This window comes from Oryctolagus cuniculus, chromosome 3, assembly GCF_964237555.1.
Source record: "Oryctolagus cuniculus chromosome 3, mOryCun1.1, whole genome shotgun sequence".
In the NCBI taxonomy this organism is placed as follows: domain Eukaryota; kingdom Metazoa; phylum Chordata; class Mammalia; order Lagomorpha; family Leporidae; genus Oryctolagus; species Oryctolagus cuniculus.
In genome coordinates this window covers 185,228,865-185,246,961 of record NC_091434.1, presented here as the reverse complement: position 1 = coordinate 185,246,961, position 18,097 = coordinate 185,228,865, and the positions used below count along the sequence as shown (strand labels likewise).

The 18,097-nt window shown below is 46.5% G+C and overlaps 1 protein-coding gene across 2 annotated transcripts in view; it reads right to left on the bottom strand.

The window, feature by feature from the left end:
- Nucleotides 1-18,097, bottom strand: part of SVOPL (SVOP like) — a 64,557-nt gene that overhangs the window by 27,903 nt on the left and 18,557 nt on the right. For both annotated transcript variants that reach the window (XM_017339011.3, XM_070071447.1), the window contains exons 8-9: nucleotides 14,253-14,378; nucleotides 11,101-11,229 (exon numbers count right to left, since the gene is read on the bottom strand). In XM_017339011.3, the coding sequence (XP_017194500.3) occupies nucleotides 11,101-11,229; nucleotides 14,253-14,378 (255 nt within the window). The remainder of the gene's footprint in view (nucleotides 1-11,100; nucleotides 11,230-14,252; nucleotides 14,379-18,097) is intronic.

Sequence of the window (18,097 nt, the reverse complement as noted above, 5' to 3'; positions counted from 1 at the left end):
CACATCCTGTCGATACGAGGATTAGGAGCTATAACAACACTTCAGAGAACAAGCGCAAAAATAAATAAATAAATATCAGCCACACAACATAGAAAAAAAGATATGAACCAGATAAAGTCTTTCAAGCTTTCATTTGTAAGAGAATTTTTAAAAATAAAGTGGACAAAAATAGATTTTATAAGAAATACTCAGGATTCATATGAGTAGCTGTAAAATGCCACTGAGAAACACACACTTGAATAATGGAGATATATCCTTGTAGCAAGACAGGTGCATGTAATATGATAGGGAGTCTCTCTACACTAGCCATGAAGCCAACAAAACCCCAATGAAACTCGCATGGGATTTTTTTTTGAGAGGAAGGTGAGAGCAGATCTTGATAAAGTGACTCAAAAATTATTCTCTAAAAATAGGCCCAGGAAAAGTAACTTAGAAACTTCCAAAAAAGAAATTTAACCAAGGGAATTTACCCTATCAGAGGTAAAAAACAAAACAAAACAAAACAAAACAAAACAAAACAAAAAAACAAAAAACAACAACAACAACAAAACCACATCAACATATTATAATTAAAACAGTGTCATATTGGACCAGAGACTTATCTTTTTCCCAACAATGTTCTACCATATAGTAACTATTTACACACACACACACACACACACATTTGAATCTATAAATCATTAGAACAGAATAAATTGTTAAAAATACATTCAAATACTCACTCAAGAGATGGATAATTCAATAAAATCCTACAGCACAACTAGTTAGCCATCTGGATATAACAAAGCTAAGTTTTTAAAAACAAAGCGTCATTTTTAAAAATATCCAATTGAACCCGGATCCAACATTTAAATACTAAGAATAGGTGGCACAGTAGGTTAATCCTCTGCCTGTGGCACCTGCATCCATGTGGGCACCAGTTCTAGTCCTGGCTGCTCCACTTCCACTTCCAATCCAGCTGGAAGGCAGGGGAAGGTGGACCAAGTGCTTGGGCCCCTGCACCCATGTGGGAGACCAGCAGGAAGCTCCTGGCTCCTGGTTTTGGATCAGCACAGCTCCAGCTGTTGCGGCCAACTGGGGAGTGAATCAACAGATGGAGGATCTTTCTCTCTGTCTCTCCCTCTCACTGTCTGTAACTGTGCCTCTCAAATAAATAAATCAAATCTAAATACTACGAATAAAGCCACATTAACCCAATGGGAAGGAGAGGAAGACATCAGTGCTAATGAAAAGGCAGCTTAGCGGATGGGTGCTTGGCGCAGCAGCCAAGATGGAGCGATGGTGAAGATCCCACTGGAGAAGCCCTCAGCCCCTCCCCAGACTCCTGGGTTTGAGTCCTGGCTCCACTACAAATGTAGCCTCCTGCTGATGTGCGCTCCGAGAGGCAGCAAGTGATGACTCAAGTGGCAGGGTCCCCGCCACCCACGTGGGAGCCCCAGACTGAGTTTCTGGTCCTGGCTTCACCTGGTCCAGCCCTCGATGTTGCAGGCTTTTGAGGAGTGAAACACCAGATGGAGGGAGATATTTCTCTAGTAAAGTTAAAATTCAAATCAAAGACTGAAAATATATGATCCAAGTACTGAACTCAAGCACTTAGAGTAAAATAGGAACAAAATAGCTCTGTATTAAGATGGCAGAATTGGCTCCAGTCCAGGAGAAGACAGTTTTAAAAACATGGAGAGAGTGCAGTCTCAGGGAAGAGTTAGGGAAAAACAGCAGAAAAAACTCCACGCAAATTAGAGGGACACAGTGGACCTGTGTGGAGGGCGTGGGCATGCACAACTCAGGACTCAGGCAGCTGAGACCCTCAGCACCAGCGCTGGAGAGTGAGGTGAGACCAGAGCTACTGGCAAGAGGCTGTGGGAGGAGCCTTGTGGGGATGTGGCTTGGAGCCCTGTGGGGGACAGCGTACCCAGCAAGCTAGGAGAGAAAAAAACAAAAGGAGGGCTTGTTTCTCTCCCTGACCACCCTGCAACCGGCTCCTGTAACAAGCTGATTGAGCCTGGGCGCCATTTTTGATGAGCGTAACAGCTGTGCCAGCTCCTGCCGTGTGCTCAGCAACCAGCTGCACGAGACTGCTAAGTCCAGCGAGGAAACCTGACAGGGCTGGGTGCTCGTGGCTGTGGGAGGCTCGTGTGCCAGGACTGAAAACACGGAGGCTGTGTGGGAGGTCTCAGGCGTGGCTGGGACACTGGGCAGTGCTGTGGGAGGTTCTACACCATCAGGGCTCCCTGGGGACCTGGTGAGGGTCACTGCTGGGGAACCCGAGCTTCCACTGAGGACTGCACAGATCCTTTGTGTGGTTCTTGTGGCAGAACAGACAAAACTATGCCTACTGGTACTGGTGCCCAGACGCTGGTGTCCTTGGAGGAGAGGAGGTGAGCTGAGACTATGTCAGAGCTGAACAAACCTCCCCTGAATAAAAAAAAAAAAAAAAAAAAAAAAAAAACCATGAGATTTACCAAGCCGACCTGGGTGTCACCATGGGCACTCCTTTCACCTGGAGTGCTGAACAGTGCACAACACGTGCCTCCAGGTACTCACTGAGAAAGCAGACACTCCACTAAGCCACAGAGGCATAGTCCAAAGATAAAAACCATCACAGGGGAAAAATAAGGAAACCAAGGAGTATTTCCACAAATGCCAAATAATAAACACAGCGATTAAAGAAACAAGAATAAGGAAGACAAATGGCACAACACTTCAATACTAGAATGTGAAGATGAGATTGAAGAAATGCCAGAAAAGGAATTCAAAAAGTTGATTGTACGATTGCTCATTAGTTATCACAAGCAAATCCACAAACTAATGAAATCTGTACATGACATGAAAGAAAATTTCTCCCACGAAATTGAGATCTTAAAGAGAAATCAAAATGAAATCTTGGAAATGAAGAATCCCATAGAACAAATAAAAAATGCAGTGAAATGCCTTAACAACAGAATCAGTGAAACAGAAAAAATATCCAACTTAGAGACAAATCACAAAAATTTTTATAATAAGACCAAAAACAAGAAGAATTTGGAAAACTAGAAAACACTGTCAGAGATCTATAGGACACTATCAAACGACCCAACACATGGGTCTTAGAAGCTCCTGAGGTGTGGGAAGAGAGCGCATTAGAAGGCCTTTTTAGTGAATTAACAACTGAAAACTTCCATAATTTGGAAAAGGGACATCCAAGTACAGGAAGCACAACTCCTAGTAGACATAACCAAAAGATTTTCACCATGACACATTGTAATCAAACTCACCAGAGTGAAACAAAGAAAAGATTCTAAAATGTACATGAGAGAAACACCAGGTTGCTTTCAGAGGATCTCCAACTAGACTCACAGTGGACTTCTCATCAGAAACCCTGCAGGCTAGGAGAGAATGACGAGATATAGTCCAAGTCTGAAGAGAAAAAACTGTCAACTGACAATTCTATCCCCTGCAAAGCTCTCATTTATGGATGACAGTGAAATAAAGACCTTCCATGACAAACCAACTGAAAGAATTGAGACCACCCAATCAGCCTTACAAAAGAAAACACAGAATCATGGTCATCACCATGAAAGATGAAGGCAGACACTCTCCCAGTACAAGTCCAAAGGAAATCCAAAGTAAACAATAGGAATATTTATGGAAAATGGCAGGGCAAAGTCGTTACTTACCAACAGTCACCTTGAATGTAAATGGCCTCAATTCTCCAGTTAAAAGACACAGACTGATTGAATGGTTTGAAAAACAAAACCATCTGTTTGCTGCCAACAAGAAACACATCTCACCAACAAAGATGCATAGACTGAAAGTGAAAGGATGGAAAAGATACTCCACAGCAACAGAAAACAACAAAGAGCTGGTGTAGCTATCACAACATTAGACAAAATAGACTTTAACACAAAAACTGTTAAAAAAGAGACAAAGAAGGGCACTATGCAATGATTAAGGGATTGATTCAACAGGAAGATGTCACTATTATAAATGTATAAGCACCTAATCACAGGGCACATGGCTTTTTTTTTTTTTTTTTTTTTGACAGGCAGAGTGGACAGTGAGAGAGAGAGAGACAGAGAGAAAGGTCTTCCTTTTCTGCTGGTTCACCCCTCAATGGCTGCTACGGCCAGCACACTGCAGCTGATCCGAAGGCAGGAGCCAGGTGCTTCCTCCTGGTCTCCCATGGGGTGCAGGGCCCAAGCACTTGGGCCATCCTCCACTGCACTCCCGGGCCACAGCAGAGAGCTGGACTGGAAGAGGAGCAACCGGAATAGAATCTGGTGCCCCGACCGGGACGAGAACCTGAGGTGCCAGCGCTGTAGGTGGAGGATTAGCCTATTGAGCCATGGTGCCAGCAGGCACATGGCTATTTAAAAGAAGCTTTAATGGATTTAAAGGGAGACACTGACTCAAATACAATGGTATTGGGGGACTTCAATACTCTGCTTTCAGCAATGGACAGATTAACCACACAGAAAATCAGCCAGGAAACAGCAGTTAGTCAACACTATAGACCAAATGGACCTAACAGCTATGTACAGAACTTTTCATCCTATAGCCACAAAATACAAACTCATCTCACAAGTGCATGGAATATTCTCTAGGATTGACGACATGTTAGGCCATAAAGAAAGTCTCAGTAAATTCAAAAAATTCAAAATCATACCATGCATCTTCTCAGATCACAATGAAATGAAGCTGGAAATCAGCAACTCAGGAATCCCTAGAGCGTATGCAAACACATGGAGACATTGAGTGGGTCACTCAAGAAATCAAAAGAGAAATCAAAAAACTTTCTGGAAACAAATGAAGGTAACAATATGACATATTAAAACTTATGGGATACAGCAAAAGTAGTGTTAAGAGGAAAGTTTATAGCAATAGGTGCCTACATCAAGAAATTGGAAAGGCACCAAATAAATGAGCTATCAACTCATCAAGGACCTAGAAAAACAACAAACCAAAACCAAAACTGGTAAAAGAAAACAAATATTAAAATTAGAGAATAAACAATTGAAACAATACAAAAATACAAGATCAGCAAAATGAAGAGTGGTTTTTTTTGAAAAAAATAAATAAAATTGACACACCATTGGCCCAACTAAACAAAAAAAGGAGAAGACCCAAATTAATAAAATTTTAGATGAAATAGGAAATGTAACAATAGGCACCACAGAAATAAAAAGAATCATCTGAAACTACTATAAAGAGTTGTATGTCAACAAATGGGGAAACCTAGAAGAAATGGACAGATTCCTGGACACATACAATGTACCTAAATTGAGCCATGAGGACATAGAAAGCCTAAACAGACCCATAACCAAGACAGAAATTGAATCAGTAATAAAGACCCTCCCAAAAAAGAAAAGCCCAGGACCAGATGCGTGGCATCACTGCTGAATTCTACCAGACATTTAAAGAGGAACTAGCTATAATCTTTCAAGTTATTCAAAACAATTGAAAGAGAGGGAGCCATCCCAAATTCTTTCTGTGAAGCCAGCATCACCTTAATTCCTAAGCCTGAAAAGATACAATAGAGAAAGAGTACTATAGACCAATTTCCCCAATGAACATAGATACAAAAATCCTCAACAAAACACTAGCCAATTGAATCCAGCAACACATCAGAACGATCATTCACCAGGACCAAGTGGGATTTATCCCTGATATGCAAGAATATTTCAACATTTGCAAGTCAATCTATGTGATACACTACATTAACAAACTGAAGAAAAAAAACATATGATTATCTCGATAGATGCAGATAAAGCATTTGATTAAAAAAAAAAAAACACCCTTTCATGATGAAAACTTTAAGCAAATTGGGTATAGAAGGAACATTCCTCAACACAATCAAGGCAATTTATGACAAACCCATGGCCAGGTCCTATTGAATGGGGAAAAGATGGATGCAATCCCTTTGAGATCTAGAACCAGACAGGGATGCCCACTCTCACCATTGCTATTCAATATACTCCTGGAAGTTTAGCCAGATCCATCATGCAAGAAAAAGAAAGCAAAGAGACACAGATTGGGAAGGAGGAAGCCAATCTATCCCTATCTGGAGATGACATGATTCCATATAGAGGGGATCCAAAAAACTCCACTGAGACTATTGGAACTCACAGAAAAGTCTGGTAAAGCAGCAGGACATAAAACCAACATACAAAAATCAACGGCCTTTGTATATCCAGACCGTGCCATGGCTGAGAAAGAATTTCTAAGATCAATCCCAATCACAATAGCTACCCAAAAATTCAAGTATCTTGGAATAAATTTAACCCAGGTTGTCAAAGATCTTTATGATGAGAATTATAAACATTAAAGAAAGAAATAGAAGTTGCAAAAAAAGAAAAAGGAAAAATCTTCCATGTTCATGGATTGGAAGACTCATTATCATCAAAATGTCCATTCTTCCAAAAGCAATTTACACATTCAATGTAATAACAATCAAAATACTAAAGACATTCTTCTCAGATATAGAAAAAATGATTCTGAAATTCATATGGAAACACAGGAGACCTCAAATACCTAAAGCAATCTCATACAACAAAAACAAAAAGCTAAAGGCATGACAATACCAGATTTCAAAATATACTACAAAGCAGTTATAATCAAAACAGCCTGGTACTGGTACAAAAACAGATGGATAGACCAATGAAACTGAATAGAAACACCAGAAATCAGCCCAAACATCTATAACCAACATATATATATATATAGACAGGCAGAGTGGACAGTGAGAGAGAGAGACAGGGAGAAAGGTCTTCCTTTGCTGTTGGTTCACCCTCCAATGGCCGCCACGGCTGGCATGCTGCGGCCGGCACACCACACTGATCTGATGGCAGGAGCCAGGTGCTGCTTCTCCTGGTCTCCCATGGGGTGCAGGGCTCAAGTACTTGGGCCATCCTCCACTGCACTCCCGGGCCACAGCAGAGAGCTGGCCTGGAAGAGGGGCAACCTGGACAGAATCTGGCACCCCGACTGGGACTAGAACCCAATGTGCCAGCGCCGCAAGGTGGAGGATTAGCCTAGTGAGCCGCGACGCCAGCCACCAACTTATATTTGACTAAGGAGCTAAAACCAATCCCTGGAGCAAGGACAGTCTCTTCAACAAATGGTGTTGGGAAAACTGGATCTCCACGTGCAGAAGAATGAAGCAAGACCCCTACCTTACACCTGACACAAAAATCCACTCAACGTGGATTAAAGATCTGAATCTATGACCAGAAACCATCAAATTATTAGAGAACATTGGAGAAACCCTGCAAGACATGGTCACAGGTGAAGACTTCTTGGAAAAGACCCCAGAGGCACAGGCAGCCAAAGCCAAAATTAACAACAGGGATTGCATCAAATTGAGAAGCTTCTGTACTGCAAAAGAAACACTCAGGAAAGTGAAGAGGCAACCGGCAAAATGGGAGGAATTATTTACAAACTATGTAACTGATAAAGGATTAATAACAGGCATTTTTCAAAAGTGGAAATCCAAATGGCCAGACACATGAAAAAATGGAAGACAGTATGGACATATCTCAGAATTCTGAAAATAGACCCACCATATTCCCCAGCCATCCCACTCCTGGAAATTTACCCAAGCGAAATGAAATCAGTAAATAAATGAGTTCTCTTCACCCCCATGTTTATTGAAGCTTAATTCATACTAGTTAAGACATGGAATCAACCTAAATGCCCATCAACTGCAGACTCTATAAAGAAATTATGGGATATGTACACTATGGAATACTATGCAGCAGTCAAAAAATGAAATCCAGTCATTTGCAACAAAATGGATAAATCTGGAAAACATCATACTTAGTGAAATAGGCCAGTCCCAAAGGACCAAATTCCATATGTTTCCCTTGACCTGTGAGAACTAATAAAGCATTAAAACAAGATCTGTAGAAACTGACACTTTGAGAAGCAATGTCTTTGAACAGCCTTGTCTTGACTGTTGAGGAACAGGTTTTTTTTTTTTTTAATAATATTTAACTCTTTACTTAACTCAGAGTTAATCATATGTGTATAAAGTCAATTGAGGATGGATCTCAGTAAAAATAAGGGTGGAAATAAGAGAGAGAGGAGGAAGTTTGTAGCTGTAAAGCTGTTTAGTTCTGCATATAATCCTACGGACTTATTTCTAAGGGTACAGTTTAAAAACTTTCCATGGGGCCCCAAATCCCATTAAGGTGAGTGGTAAAAATGCCATCTTAAGTGTTAAAGTTATCATAGTGTCAAAGTGAACATACAGATAGGATTAAGCGTTAAAGGGATTATATAAATAGGATCAAGTGCCTGGTAATAATAGATAGAATTAAAAAAAAAAGAGAGAATGTTCCAACATGGGAAGCAGTCCACACAGCAGACTCATAGAATGACAATCGCTTTAAACAGCACTCTGACCTCAGAATCAGCCCTTAAGGCATTCTGGTCTGACTGAAGAGCCCACAAGAGCATTTCAAGCATGGAAAGCCAGGATACTGTGGCCAAAAAAAAATGTCCTACATGAAGTGAGACTACAGTGGAAAGCAGTGGCCAAAGAAGGATGTACCTTTCTCTGAAGGGAGGAGAGAACTTTCACTTTGCTTATGGCACTGTCTAAATACTGACAAGAATTTGTGGACTCAAAAGGCTTCCATAGCCTAGGCAGCTCATGTTAAGAGCCCCGGGTGGTCACTGACATCATACATAAGAGCGTTAACTGTTAAAATAACAACAGGAGTCCTTGTGCACTAACTTCCCATGCAGGATCTCTGTCCTCAATGAGTTGTATTATGAAAATTAACTGTAAAACTTTTTCTCAGTTTGTGTGTGTATGTCTGTGGATGTGAAAATTGTTAAAATCTTTACTTAGTACAGATTTTGTCTTCTGTGTACAAAGTTAATTGATAAGGAATCTTAATGGAGAGTGGGACTGGGAAGGGGAGAGGGAGGAGAAGGATAGTGGGAAGAATAACTATATTCCTAATGCACTAATGAAATTTGAATTAAAGTTTTCTTTGGAGAAAGAAATAATACTAGGAATAGGAGAGGAAGAGGAAAAGGAAGAGGACTAGCAGGGTAGGCGGGAGACTTGGTATGGTGGGAAGAATAACTATGTCCCTAAAGTTGTATTTATAAACTGCATGAAATTTGTATTCCTTTAAAAATTAATTTAAAAAGTAGTAATCAGTGAAACCCCAAAAATCAATAAAGAAAGTCTACAAAAAATTGTACTTTGAAGTCTAATGAAACAAAGTTCTATTAAGCTGGTCCTAGAAAAAAGAAAAGCACAAAATACTATTAAAAATGAAAGGGCATATACTCACCCAGATATATATATATATTTTTGACAGGCAGAGTGGACAGTGAGAGAGAGAGACAGAGAGAAAGGTCTTCCTTTGCTGTTGGTTCACCCTCCAATGGCCACCGTGGCCAGCGCACCGCGTTGATCCGAAGGCAGGAGCCAGGTACTTATTCTGGTCTCCCATGGGGTGCAGGGCCTAAGTACTTGAGCCATCCTCCACTGCACTCCCGGGCCACAGCAGAGGGCTGGCCTGGAAGAGGGGCAACCTGGACAGAATCCGGTGCCCCGACCAGGACTAGAACCCGGTGTGCCGGTGCCACAAGGTAGAGGATTAGCCTAGTGAGCCGTGGCGCTGGCCTTTCACCCAGATATTTTAAAACTCATAATTTAACACTGGGAGAAACTTATATCAATGAATCCGAAAATCTAAATGAATCAGTTGTTATCTATATGAAACCAAAATTGATTCAAGTGAAAATATAAAAGTAGATAATTACTTTCAAGTAAATTGAATCCCATTTTAAAAACAACTCTGGCCAGAATGTGGGGACACTGGAATACTTCTGTACTACTGGTGAGAATGCAGAATGGCAGAGCCACCATTGAAAACAGCTTGGTGATTTCTCAAAAAATTAAAGAATTATCAGATGAGCTGGAATTCCACATCCAATAAATCACTCCGACAATTGGAAACAAGGTCTTGAAGGGGTACTTGAACCATCGTGTTCATGGCAGCATTGTCCACAACAGCAACAACGTGGAAGTAACCCACGTGTCCACTGACAGAGAATCCTCTTCATCATTAAAAAGGACGACAATCCTGAGACACACTGCAACACAGCTGCCCCGAGGACCTCACGCTAGGTCAACAAGCCACTCGCAGACAGATGCTGTATAGGACGCCACTTACTTGATGAACCTCGAGTAGTTCATTTCCGAGACAAGACATAGAATGGTGGTAGCTGGGCTGGGAGGGACAGAGAATTGACCTTCCCGTGGGTACAGCTCGAGATGTGTCGAGTAAAGAGCTCCGGGAAATCTGAGTGTCCCCAGTACCACACACCCGTTGGATGCAAAGATGGTGGGGCCAGCGTCACGGCACAGGTTACACCGCTGCCAGAGACACCAGTGGCCCTTCGGAGTCCTGGCTGATCCATTTTGGATTCAAATCCCTAGTGCACCTGGGCAGGCAGTGGAAGATGGTCCAATTGCTTGGTCCCGGCCACTCATCTGGGAGACCCGAGTGGAGTTCCTGACTCCCAGCCACAGCCTGGCCCAGCCCTGGCTGGTGCAGCCATTTGGGCAGTGATCCAGAAGATAGAGGATCTCTCTCCCTCCCTCCCCCTCTGTCTCTCTCCCTCCCACTCTGCCTTTCAAATACATTTTTTAAAAAATGGTTAATACAGTACATTTTATATTTTTTATCACAATTGAAAAAAAACTCTTAAGAAAATTTCTACGCACCAGCCTCTAACAACCTCCAAACTCTTTCACAGGCACATTGTGCCAAATCTTCAAGGAAGCTAACTCCTACCTTAGGTAAACTGTTTCAGAGATGTGATGAAATTCAGGGAACTTATCAATGCGGTCATAAACTTGAAATCACACGACAAAGCCAGCACAAGAGAATGCAGCTCTAAGACAACGTTGCACGTATGAACAATGCCGCCACATCACGTGGTCAGCTCTGCAAGGTGAGTGTTGCTGTTCCCATGTGAGCAATTGGAGTGGAGCCCTGGCTCTGGGGGCAGGGCTACAACAGGTCCCCCTCCCCCACAACTCGGGGACTCCCCTGTGCTCCCTGGTGGCCAGAGACCTCAGGAGTGTGAACTCACCAGGACAGGCTCCACCAGCTTCCCCTCGGGCATGACGGAGCGGTTCATGCGGGCGATGCGCTCCAGAGTGGCCAGGGCAGCTTGGGTGTTCCCAGTGGAGACATTGAAGCGCGCAGACTCAGGAATAAACTGGACATAGATCACAAAGAATGTCAGGTTTGCAACTGCTGTACCCCCAGGGGTGTGGCTGGTGTTGTCCATATACTACTGGTCCTTCTTTCCCCAAACAAATGTAGCCAGCTCAAAGGCATACAAGACAGCAGACATTCCATTGAATCCAAAGTTGAGCTTTTTTAAAAGATTTATTCTATTTATTTGAGAGTTACAGAGAGAGGGGAGACAGAGACAGAGAGGGCTTCCATCTGCTGGTTCACTCCCCAAGTGGCTGCAATGGCCAGAACTGAGCCAATCCGAAGCCAGGAGCTTCTTCTGGGTCTCCCACGTGGCTGCAGGGGCCCAAGTCCTCCATTACTTTCCCAGGCACATTAGCAGGAAGCGGGATTGGAAGTGGAACAGCCAGGACTCGAACCGGCATCCATATGCAGGTGCCTTCACCAGTTGCGCCCCAGCGCCGGCCCCTGAATTCAGTCTCGGTGCAGCCGTCGCGGCGCAGTGGGTCACACCGGACATCCACGTCCCATTTTAGAGGGGCTGGTTTGTGTCCTGGCTGCTCCACTCCCCATCCGGCGTCCTGCTAAAGCACCCTAGCAAGTGGCAGGTAATGGCTCAAGTGGTCGAGTCGCTGACACCAACGCAGGAGACCTGGCTGGAGTTTCGGGCTCCTGGCTTCAGCAGGCATTTTGGGGAGTGAACCAGAGCATGGACGCTTGTTTACATGTGCGTCCTCTCTCAAAAGGAAACTTTAACAAAAAGTTGTTCCTTTGGAACCAAAAAGGTCACAATTTCCTCCCCACAGTCCCTCAGGGATGGCAGTGGGCTGACACCGATCTTGTACTGTAGGGTCAACCTTAATGCAATGAGCTTCTCACACCCAGTTACTACACGGCTGCTTGCCCAGTGCTCAGCTACCCCAGCGCCTCGTCTGGAACCCTGGGGCCTCCCCACCAGGCAACCCCTCAAGGGTGTCAACAGCAGGGGCTCCAGCACCCCCAGGTTGGAGGAACTGGTCCTGTTGGCAGGGCCTCCAGCACTGGTTGTTCAAAATACCTGGACATCACCTTGGTCAACCCCGGAAGCTTGAGAATCAGTTTGGACTGATTCGATCAAGGCTATCGGCTCTTCCTTGGTTCTCCCGTGGCCAGTGGGCGGTTCATGTCCCCACAGGGTGATCCAGACACTTCTCACTGCTCTCCCAGCCTTTTCCCTCTGCACAGCCTCTGCCAAGTTCTTAGAACAGTGAGAAGTCCCCTTCTTAAACCACTCCCTCGACCCACCCCTCCATGGTCCCTTCTTACACACCTCGAGTCTTCTGGACTCCAAAGCCTGCCCTTCCAAGCTGTCTCTCAGCAGGACCCCTCGCTCCCGCTATTCTGGTTGGCCTGCCTTCTGCATTTTCCCACCTTCACAGTTGGCCCAGAAAATGCCCTTTCACCCTCTCGGGCCACGCAAAGGCTGTCTGTTACAACCTACAAGGTCCAGGTCCAGTAGTGCACTCCACTGAAGTCAATCACTCTCACCTCCCAACACCCAGAGCTTTGGTTGCCACAGCACTCATCCTAGTCCAGGTGGTACTTTGCTTTATTGGTTTTATTTATGTATTTTTTTACTCGAAAGGTGGAACAAGAGAGGAGGGGGCATCTTTCATTGCTGCTTCACTTCCCAAAGTCTAGAGCCCCCCCCCCCCCAGGTCTCCCATGGGGGTGGCAGGGACCCAAGTGCTTGAGCCCAGGTTGCACATCGTGGGGAGGCCGGGTAGGAGGTGAAAGCAGGACTCAATCCCAAAATCCTGATATGGGATGTAGGCTCGGCCGGCAGCACAACACTGGCCCCGGCACTGTCACCTTTCGCACTTCCATCTGTGTCACGTTAATGGGCTAACAACACCTACAAGGCAAAACTGCCCTGGCATCTCGGTAGCCTGGCCTTGGAACCTGGTACTGAGTCTGGTTCACACTCAGTGTGACGTCTCAAACAAATGCCAAGACGGTGCCAGCACTGCCCACCAGCTAACAGCGAGCACCACGTTCAGGCGCTACATCAAGAACGCATCCCACATTCTCTCACTCCTGGCCCCAGCCTGTGAGACAGGCATGCTCCCCAGGCACAGTGGGCTGGCCTGTCCTGGGGTGCACTCAGAACTCACACTGCTCCTTGGAGGGAAATCGAGGGAGAAGGGACGCTGGGCTAAAACCAAAGGATGAAGACTGAACGCCTGAATTTCATTCCGATGCAGCTTGCAGGAAGGAGTGACTGGGCTCCGGACCGGCTGTCACGGGCGAGGCTGCAGGTAATGCTGCCGCTTGAATTAGACAAGTCACGTCTTGGGGGGTCACCAACTCCTCAACATGTGAAGTGAGAGCCTGGATCTCTGGTTTTCTAGAGAGGAGGAGTGAAGCCCACAGGCACACTTAACAGGAAATCCCACTCAACACCAAGACGACTTCCTAACAGCCAGGGCTGCCTGCAGAAGAGACACACCACGCAATCTATGAAGCGGTCCCACGCCTGAACCTCAGCGTTCCAGAACAGACCTGCTGCCGCAGGAAGTGCCTGCGGGCCAACAGACACGAAGGACGCTTCTGAACTCGGAAATTCTTCCATTCCAGGGAGCAGGTGACGACAAAGCAAGCAGAGCCCAGTCCCCCTGAGTGCCAGTCCTGTCTTGGAACAACGAGCAGAATTCTTCTAGAAGCTAAGGATGATACCCGGCAGTCGGGCAACTCACTGAGCGCACTGGAGCACAAGCCAGCAGGTCTGCAGGGACCTGGCACCCCGTCAGCCCACGGGGCCGAGCTGTCAAATCAACTCCCAGGAAAGCAAAGACAGGGCACACAAACGACATGAGAGGTCGTCACAAAGTTCATGGAAATGCGTATTATGAAAAACACTGCACGTGGGTTTCAAAGCAAGGCTTTGACTCCAGAATAAGCGTACCTTCTAATTTCTTGACGTTTCTGATGCTCCCTTATACAGCTGGGGCCCAGGGGCCAGCAGCTGGAGGGAGGACCGATGGGCCCCAAGAGCTTCCTCACCTTGAAGGCCATGATGAGGATGATGCCAGGGATGGAGGCGACGCGGATGAGCCAGCGCCACCCGAGCGTGGGGATGAGCACGGAGGCCAGGCCGATGATGAGCAGGGAGCCTGCGAGCCAGAAGACCTGGGGACAGACACGGACGCTGAGAGCCCGCCTCGCGCAGCATTTTGCCTTCGTTAAAGGGCGACACCGGGACATCTCCGAAGAACAAGTTCTACTCCCAGCGCCACCTTGAACTACCACACCTCCCCAAGGCTCAGTGTCGGCGCCTCCGCCAGGTACAGGGTCAGTGGTCTCCTGGAGTCCAAAACACCCGAGATACTCTTGAATCCTCAGCACACCCACGGGACTGTCCCGTGGCCACGCAGAGGCCACGGTGAAAGTACTCCCATTCTCTGCCATCTCAGAAGGAGCCATTACCAGGGCCGGTGTTAGGGCGTAGCAGGTTAAGCCATTGCCTGCAACACTGGCATCCCAGATGGGCACGGATTCAAGTCCTGGCTGCTCCACTTTCGATCCAGCTCCATATTAGTGCACGTCGGAAAGCAGCGTAAGGTTGGCCCAAGTGCTTAGGCCCTAGCACTGACAGGGGAGACCCAGATGAAGCACTGGGCTTTAGCCTGGCCCAGCTCTGGCCATTACAGTTATCTGGGGAGGGAAGCAGCGGATGGAAGATCTCTGTCTCTCCCTAACTCTGACTTTCAAATAAATATTTTTTAAAAAGGAACCAGTATGGCCTGTTTCTGCCATACAAGAGTACTTCCAAAGCTTCACGTAAAACAGATTTAAGGGTTTAGAGACGGACACTTGGTATAGTGGATACGACACCACTGAGGATGCCCACACGCCATACTGGAGTGTCAGTTCCAGTCTCAGCTTTGCTTCCCATTCCAGCTTCCTGCTAGTGTGCATCCCGGGAGGCAGCTTAAGAACCAGACCCTGTCACTGAAGTGGGAGGCCCGGATGGAACCTGGGGCTTCCGGCCGCCGCCCGGTCCAGCCCTGGCTACTCTATGCACTGGAGAGTGAATCGGCAAAGGGAGGCTCTCTCCCTCTGTGTGTATGTGCACACACGTGTGCATGTGTCCCTCTTTCAAATTCTAAAAAATTTTAAAGATAAACTTATTTTTGGTACCAAAAATTTGAAATCCATGTTTTTTATAATATACATTTTTTCATGCATTTTTCTTTCAAAGATTGACCCTGAAATCAGACCTGGAGGGAGAGGGATGAGGGGAAAGTGCTTTCAGCAGCTGGTTCCCTCCCCATGTGACCACGACAGCCAGTGCTGGGCTACCCCAAAGCCGGGGCCTTCTTCCCATCTCCCACGGGGGTGCAGGGCCCAAGTCTAGGGCATCCTCCACTGATTTCTCAGACACATTAGCAGGGAGCTGGAGCAGAAGTGGAGCAGCCAGGACTCGAACTGACACCCATACAGGAAACCAGCATCATATACAGAGGCTTTACCTGCCATGCCACAATGCCAGCCCCTCCGTGAGCTTATTAAAGACCCCTTATACCTTCCAAAGCTATTCTAAATATATATGATATATGATGTATTTTGTTCTAAGACTGATTGTATTTGAAGGACAAAGTGACAGAGACAGAGAAAGCGATTTTCCATCCACTAGCTCACTCTCAAATGGCGACAATGGCTGGGTTTGGGCCAGGCTGAAACCGGGAGCCTAGAACTCTATCCTGGTCTCCCATGTGGGTGGCAGGGGCCCAGATCCGTGGGCCATTTTCACTGTTTTCCCTGCTGTGTTGGGAGGGAGCTAGATCGGAAGTGCAGCAGCCAGGACTTGAACAGGTGCTCTGATATGGGATATCAGCATTGCAGGGGGTGGCTTAACCCTCTGTTCCCCAATGCCAATCCAATTTCCTCCTATGCAAATGATACATTATGAACATTGCTCCACATTTTGGTTTTTATACTTCATCAACGAGTAACAGGTAGCCCACTATGGCCAGGTCCACTGGCTGGGAATTTGCACAACGCCAAGCATTAGCTTGGACATGATTTTCCCACCTGGTGATGGAGAGTAGACAGGAACTCCGTTCTACCTCAGTGATGGAGAAGGTACACAGGAAAAAACCCTTTGGGGTAGGAGAGGACTAAGGGATGACTCTTTCTTTCTTCTCCCTTTTTAAAGATTTATTTATTGAAAGGCAGAATTATGCAACAAGAGGGAGAGACAGATCTTCCACCCACTGGCTCACTCCCCAAAGGCTGCAACAGCCAGCGCTGGGCCAGGCCCAAGCCAGGGGCCTTGAACTCCAAGACTCCCACATGGGTGCAGGGCCCAAGCACTTAGGCCATCTTCACTGCTCTCCCAGGTGTATTAGCAGGAGCTGGATCAGAAGGGGAACAGCCAGGACTCGAACCAGCACTAGTTTTGGATGCTAGTGGCACAGGTGTGCCTCCACAACAGCCCTAGTAGAAGAATATTTCATCACTAAAGAATCTATTACCAAAAAAATGAGATTATTTCAGTGAGTATGGCTATAGAGACAGAAGGCTGTGGTGGTGTGTGACACAAGGCCTTCTCAGTAGAGAGGTAACAGGTGACGGGGCTCTCAACAGGCTTGTAGCAGTGAAATGGACACACACACACCCACACACATACCCTCCTGGGTTTGGTACGTTTTGGAGGGAACTGTGACCTTCAATCAAAGGTCCCTCGATAGATGAACTGACAGGGCTTGGTGATTGATTGGGACGGGGAAAGGGAGGGGTCAGGATGGTTCTGATGACTGGGGGGACAGCGTTTGCCATTCCCCGATGGTGGGGACAGGAAACGAGGTTTCCAGCAAAGATGGGAAGCTCAGTTCTGAGCTCGGTGCACTTGACTATCAGGTAACTGGACACGTGTTCTGAAGCCAAAAAGGTGCTCTTTGTCATGAGGAGTTTGGGGTCATAGGTAAGTAGGTAACTAAAACCGCTGGAATAGATTAGGACAAGTAGATTAGACCAAGGACACCTGGAAGGTAAGACAAGCCAGGGAGAGAAGATGGAAGCAGAAAGCACGCCTAGGTGCAGGGCCAGGCAGCAGAGAGAATGCCCACAGACGGCTTCCACAGGACGATGTTCATCAAGTAATGCCAAGTGCAAAGCCCAAAGACGAAGCCTAAACTTGTTCACTCATCTTCGAGGTCGAGTAAGACAGCTGGGGGAAACGTGAAGTTCACATTCAGAGTGTGTTAGAGACTTCTCATTGTTTCTGTGGTTGTTGCTTAAATTCTAGATTGAAACAACAAATTCAGAAGTATTCTCCTACTGCCAAATGCCTAAGGCTTCATCGGAAAGGGGCACTCTCCCTGGACCCTCTAAAAGGTTTGAGCTTTTAGGTAAAGACAGCATCAACAGCCACAAGACACACCTGGGTGGGCGGACCTGCCGACGTAAGACCCCTCTCAGCGCCTGGGAGGGCTCCGGGAAGGTCTGGGAGCACCCCAACGAGCTCACCTGGATGATGGGCTCGGCCAAAGGAGGCAGTTATGGTGTGCTCCCCAGACAGGGCCACTGATGGACAATACACCCCAATATTCTCGGAAGGGCAGCAGGACATTCCGAGAGTGCGAGCCGCTTCCCTCGTTCAGCCCAGACACCCCCGGGGGCCACTGTGATCCCAGTGGAAGCAGCCACTGGAACCTCTCCTGGTGTGGAGGAAGTGTGACTGCTGTGGGCTGACGGAGTCCCCGTGTTAGAAAACCTGGGAGCCGTACCTGTCACACCTCCCCGAGCTCGGCCGCCAGCAGGCAGCGTGCTGACCAGCGTTACCAAGCCAGAAGAAGAACCATACTCACCACCTCCTGCAGCGGGCAAAGCACTCGGAGAGGCCC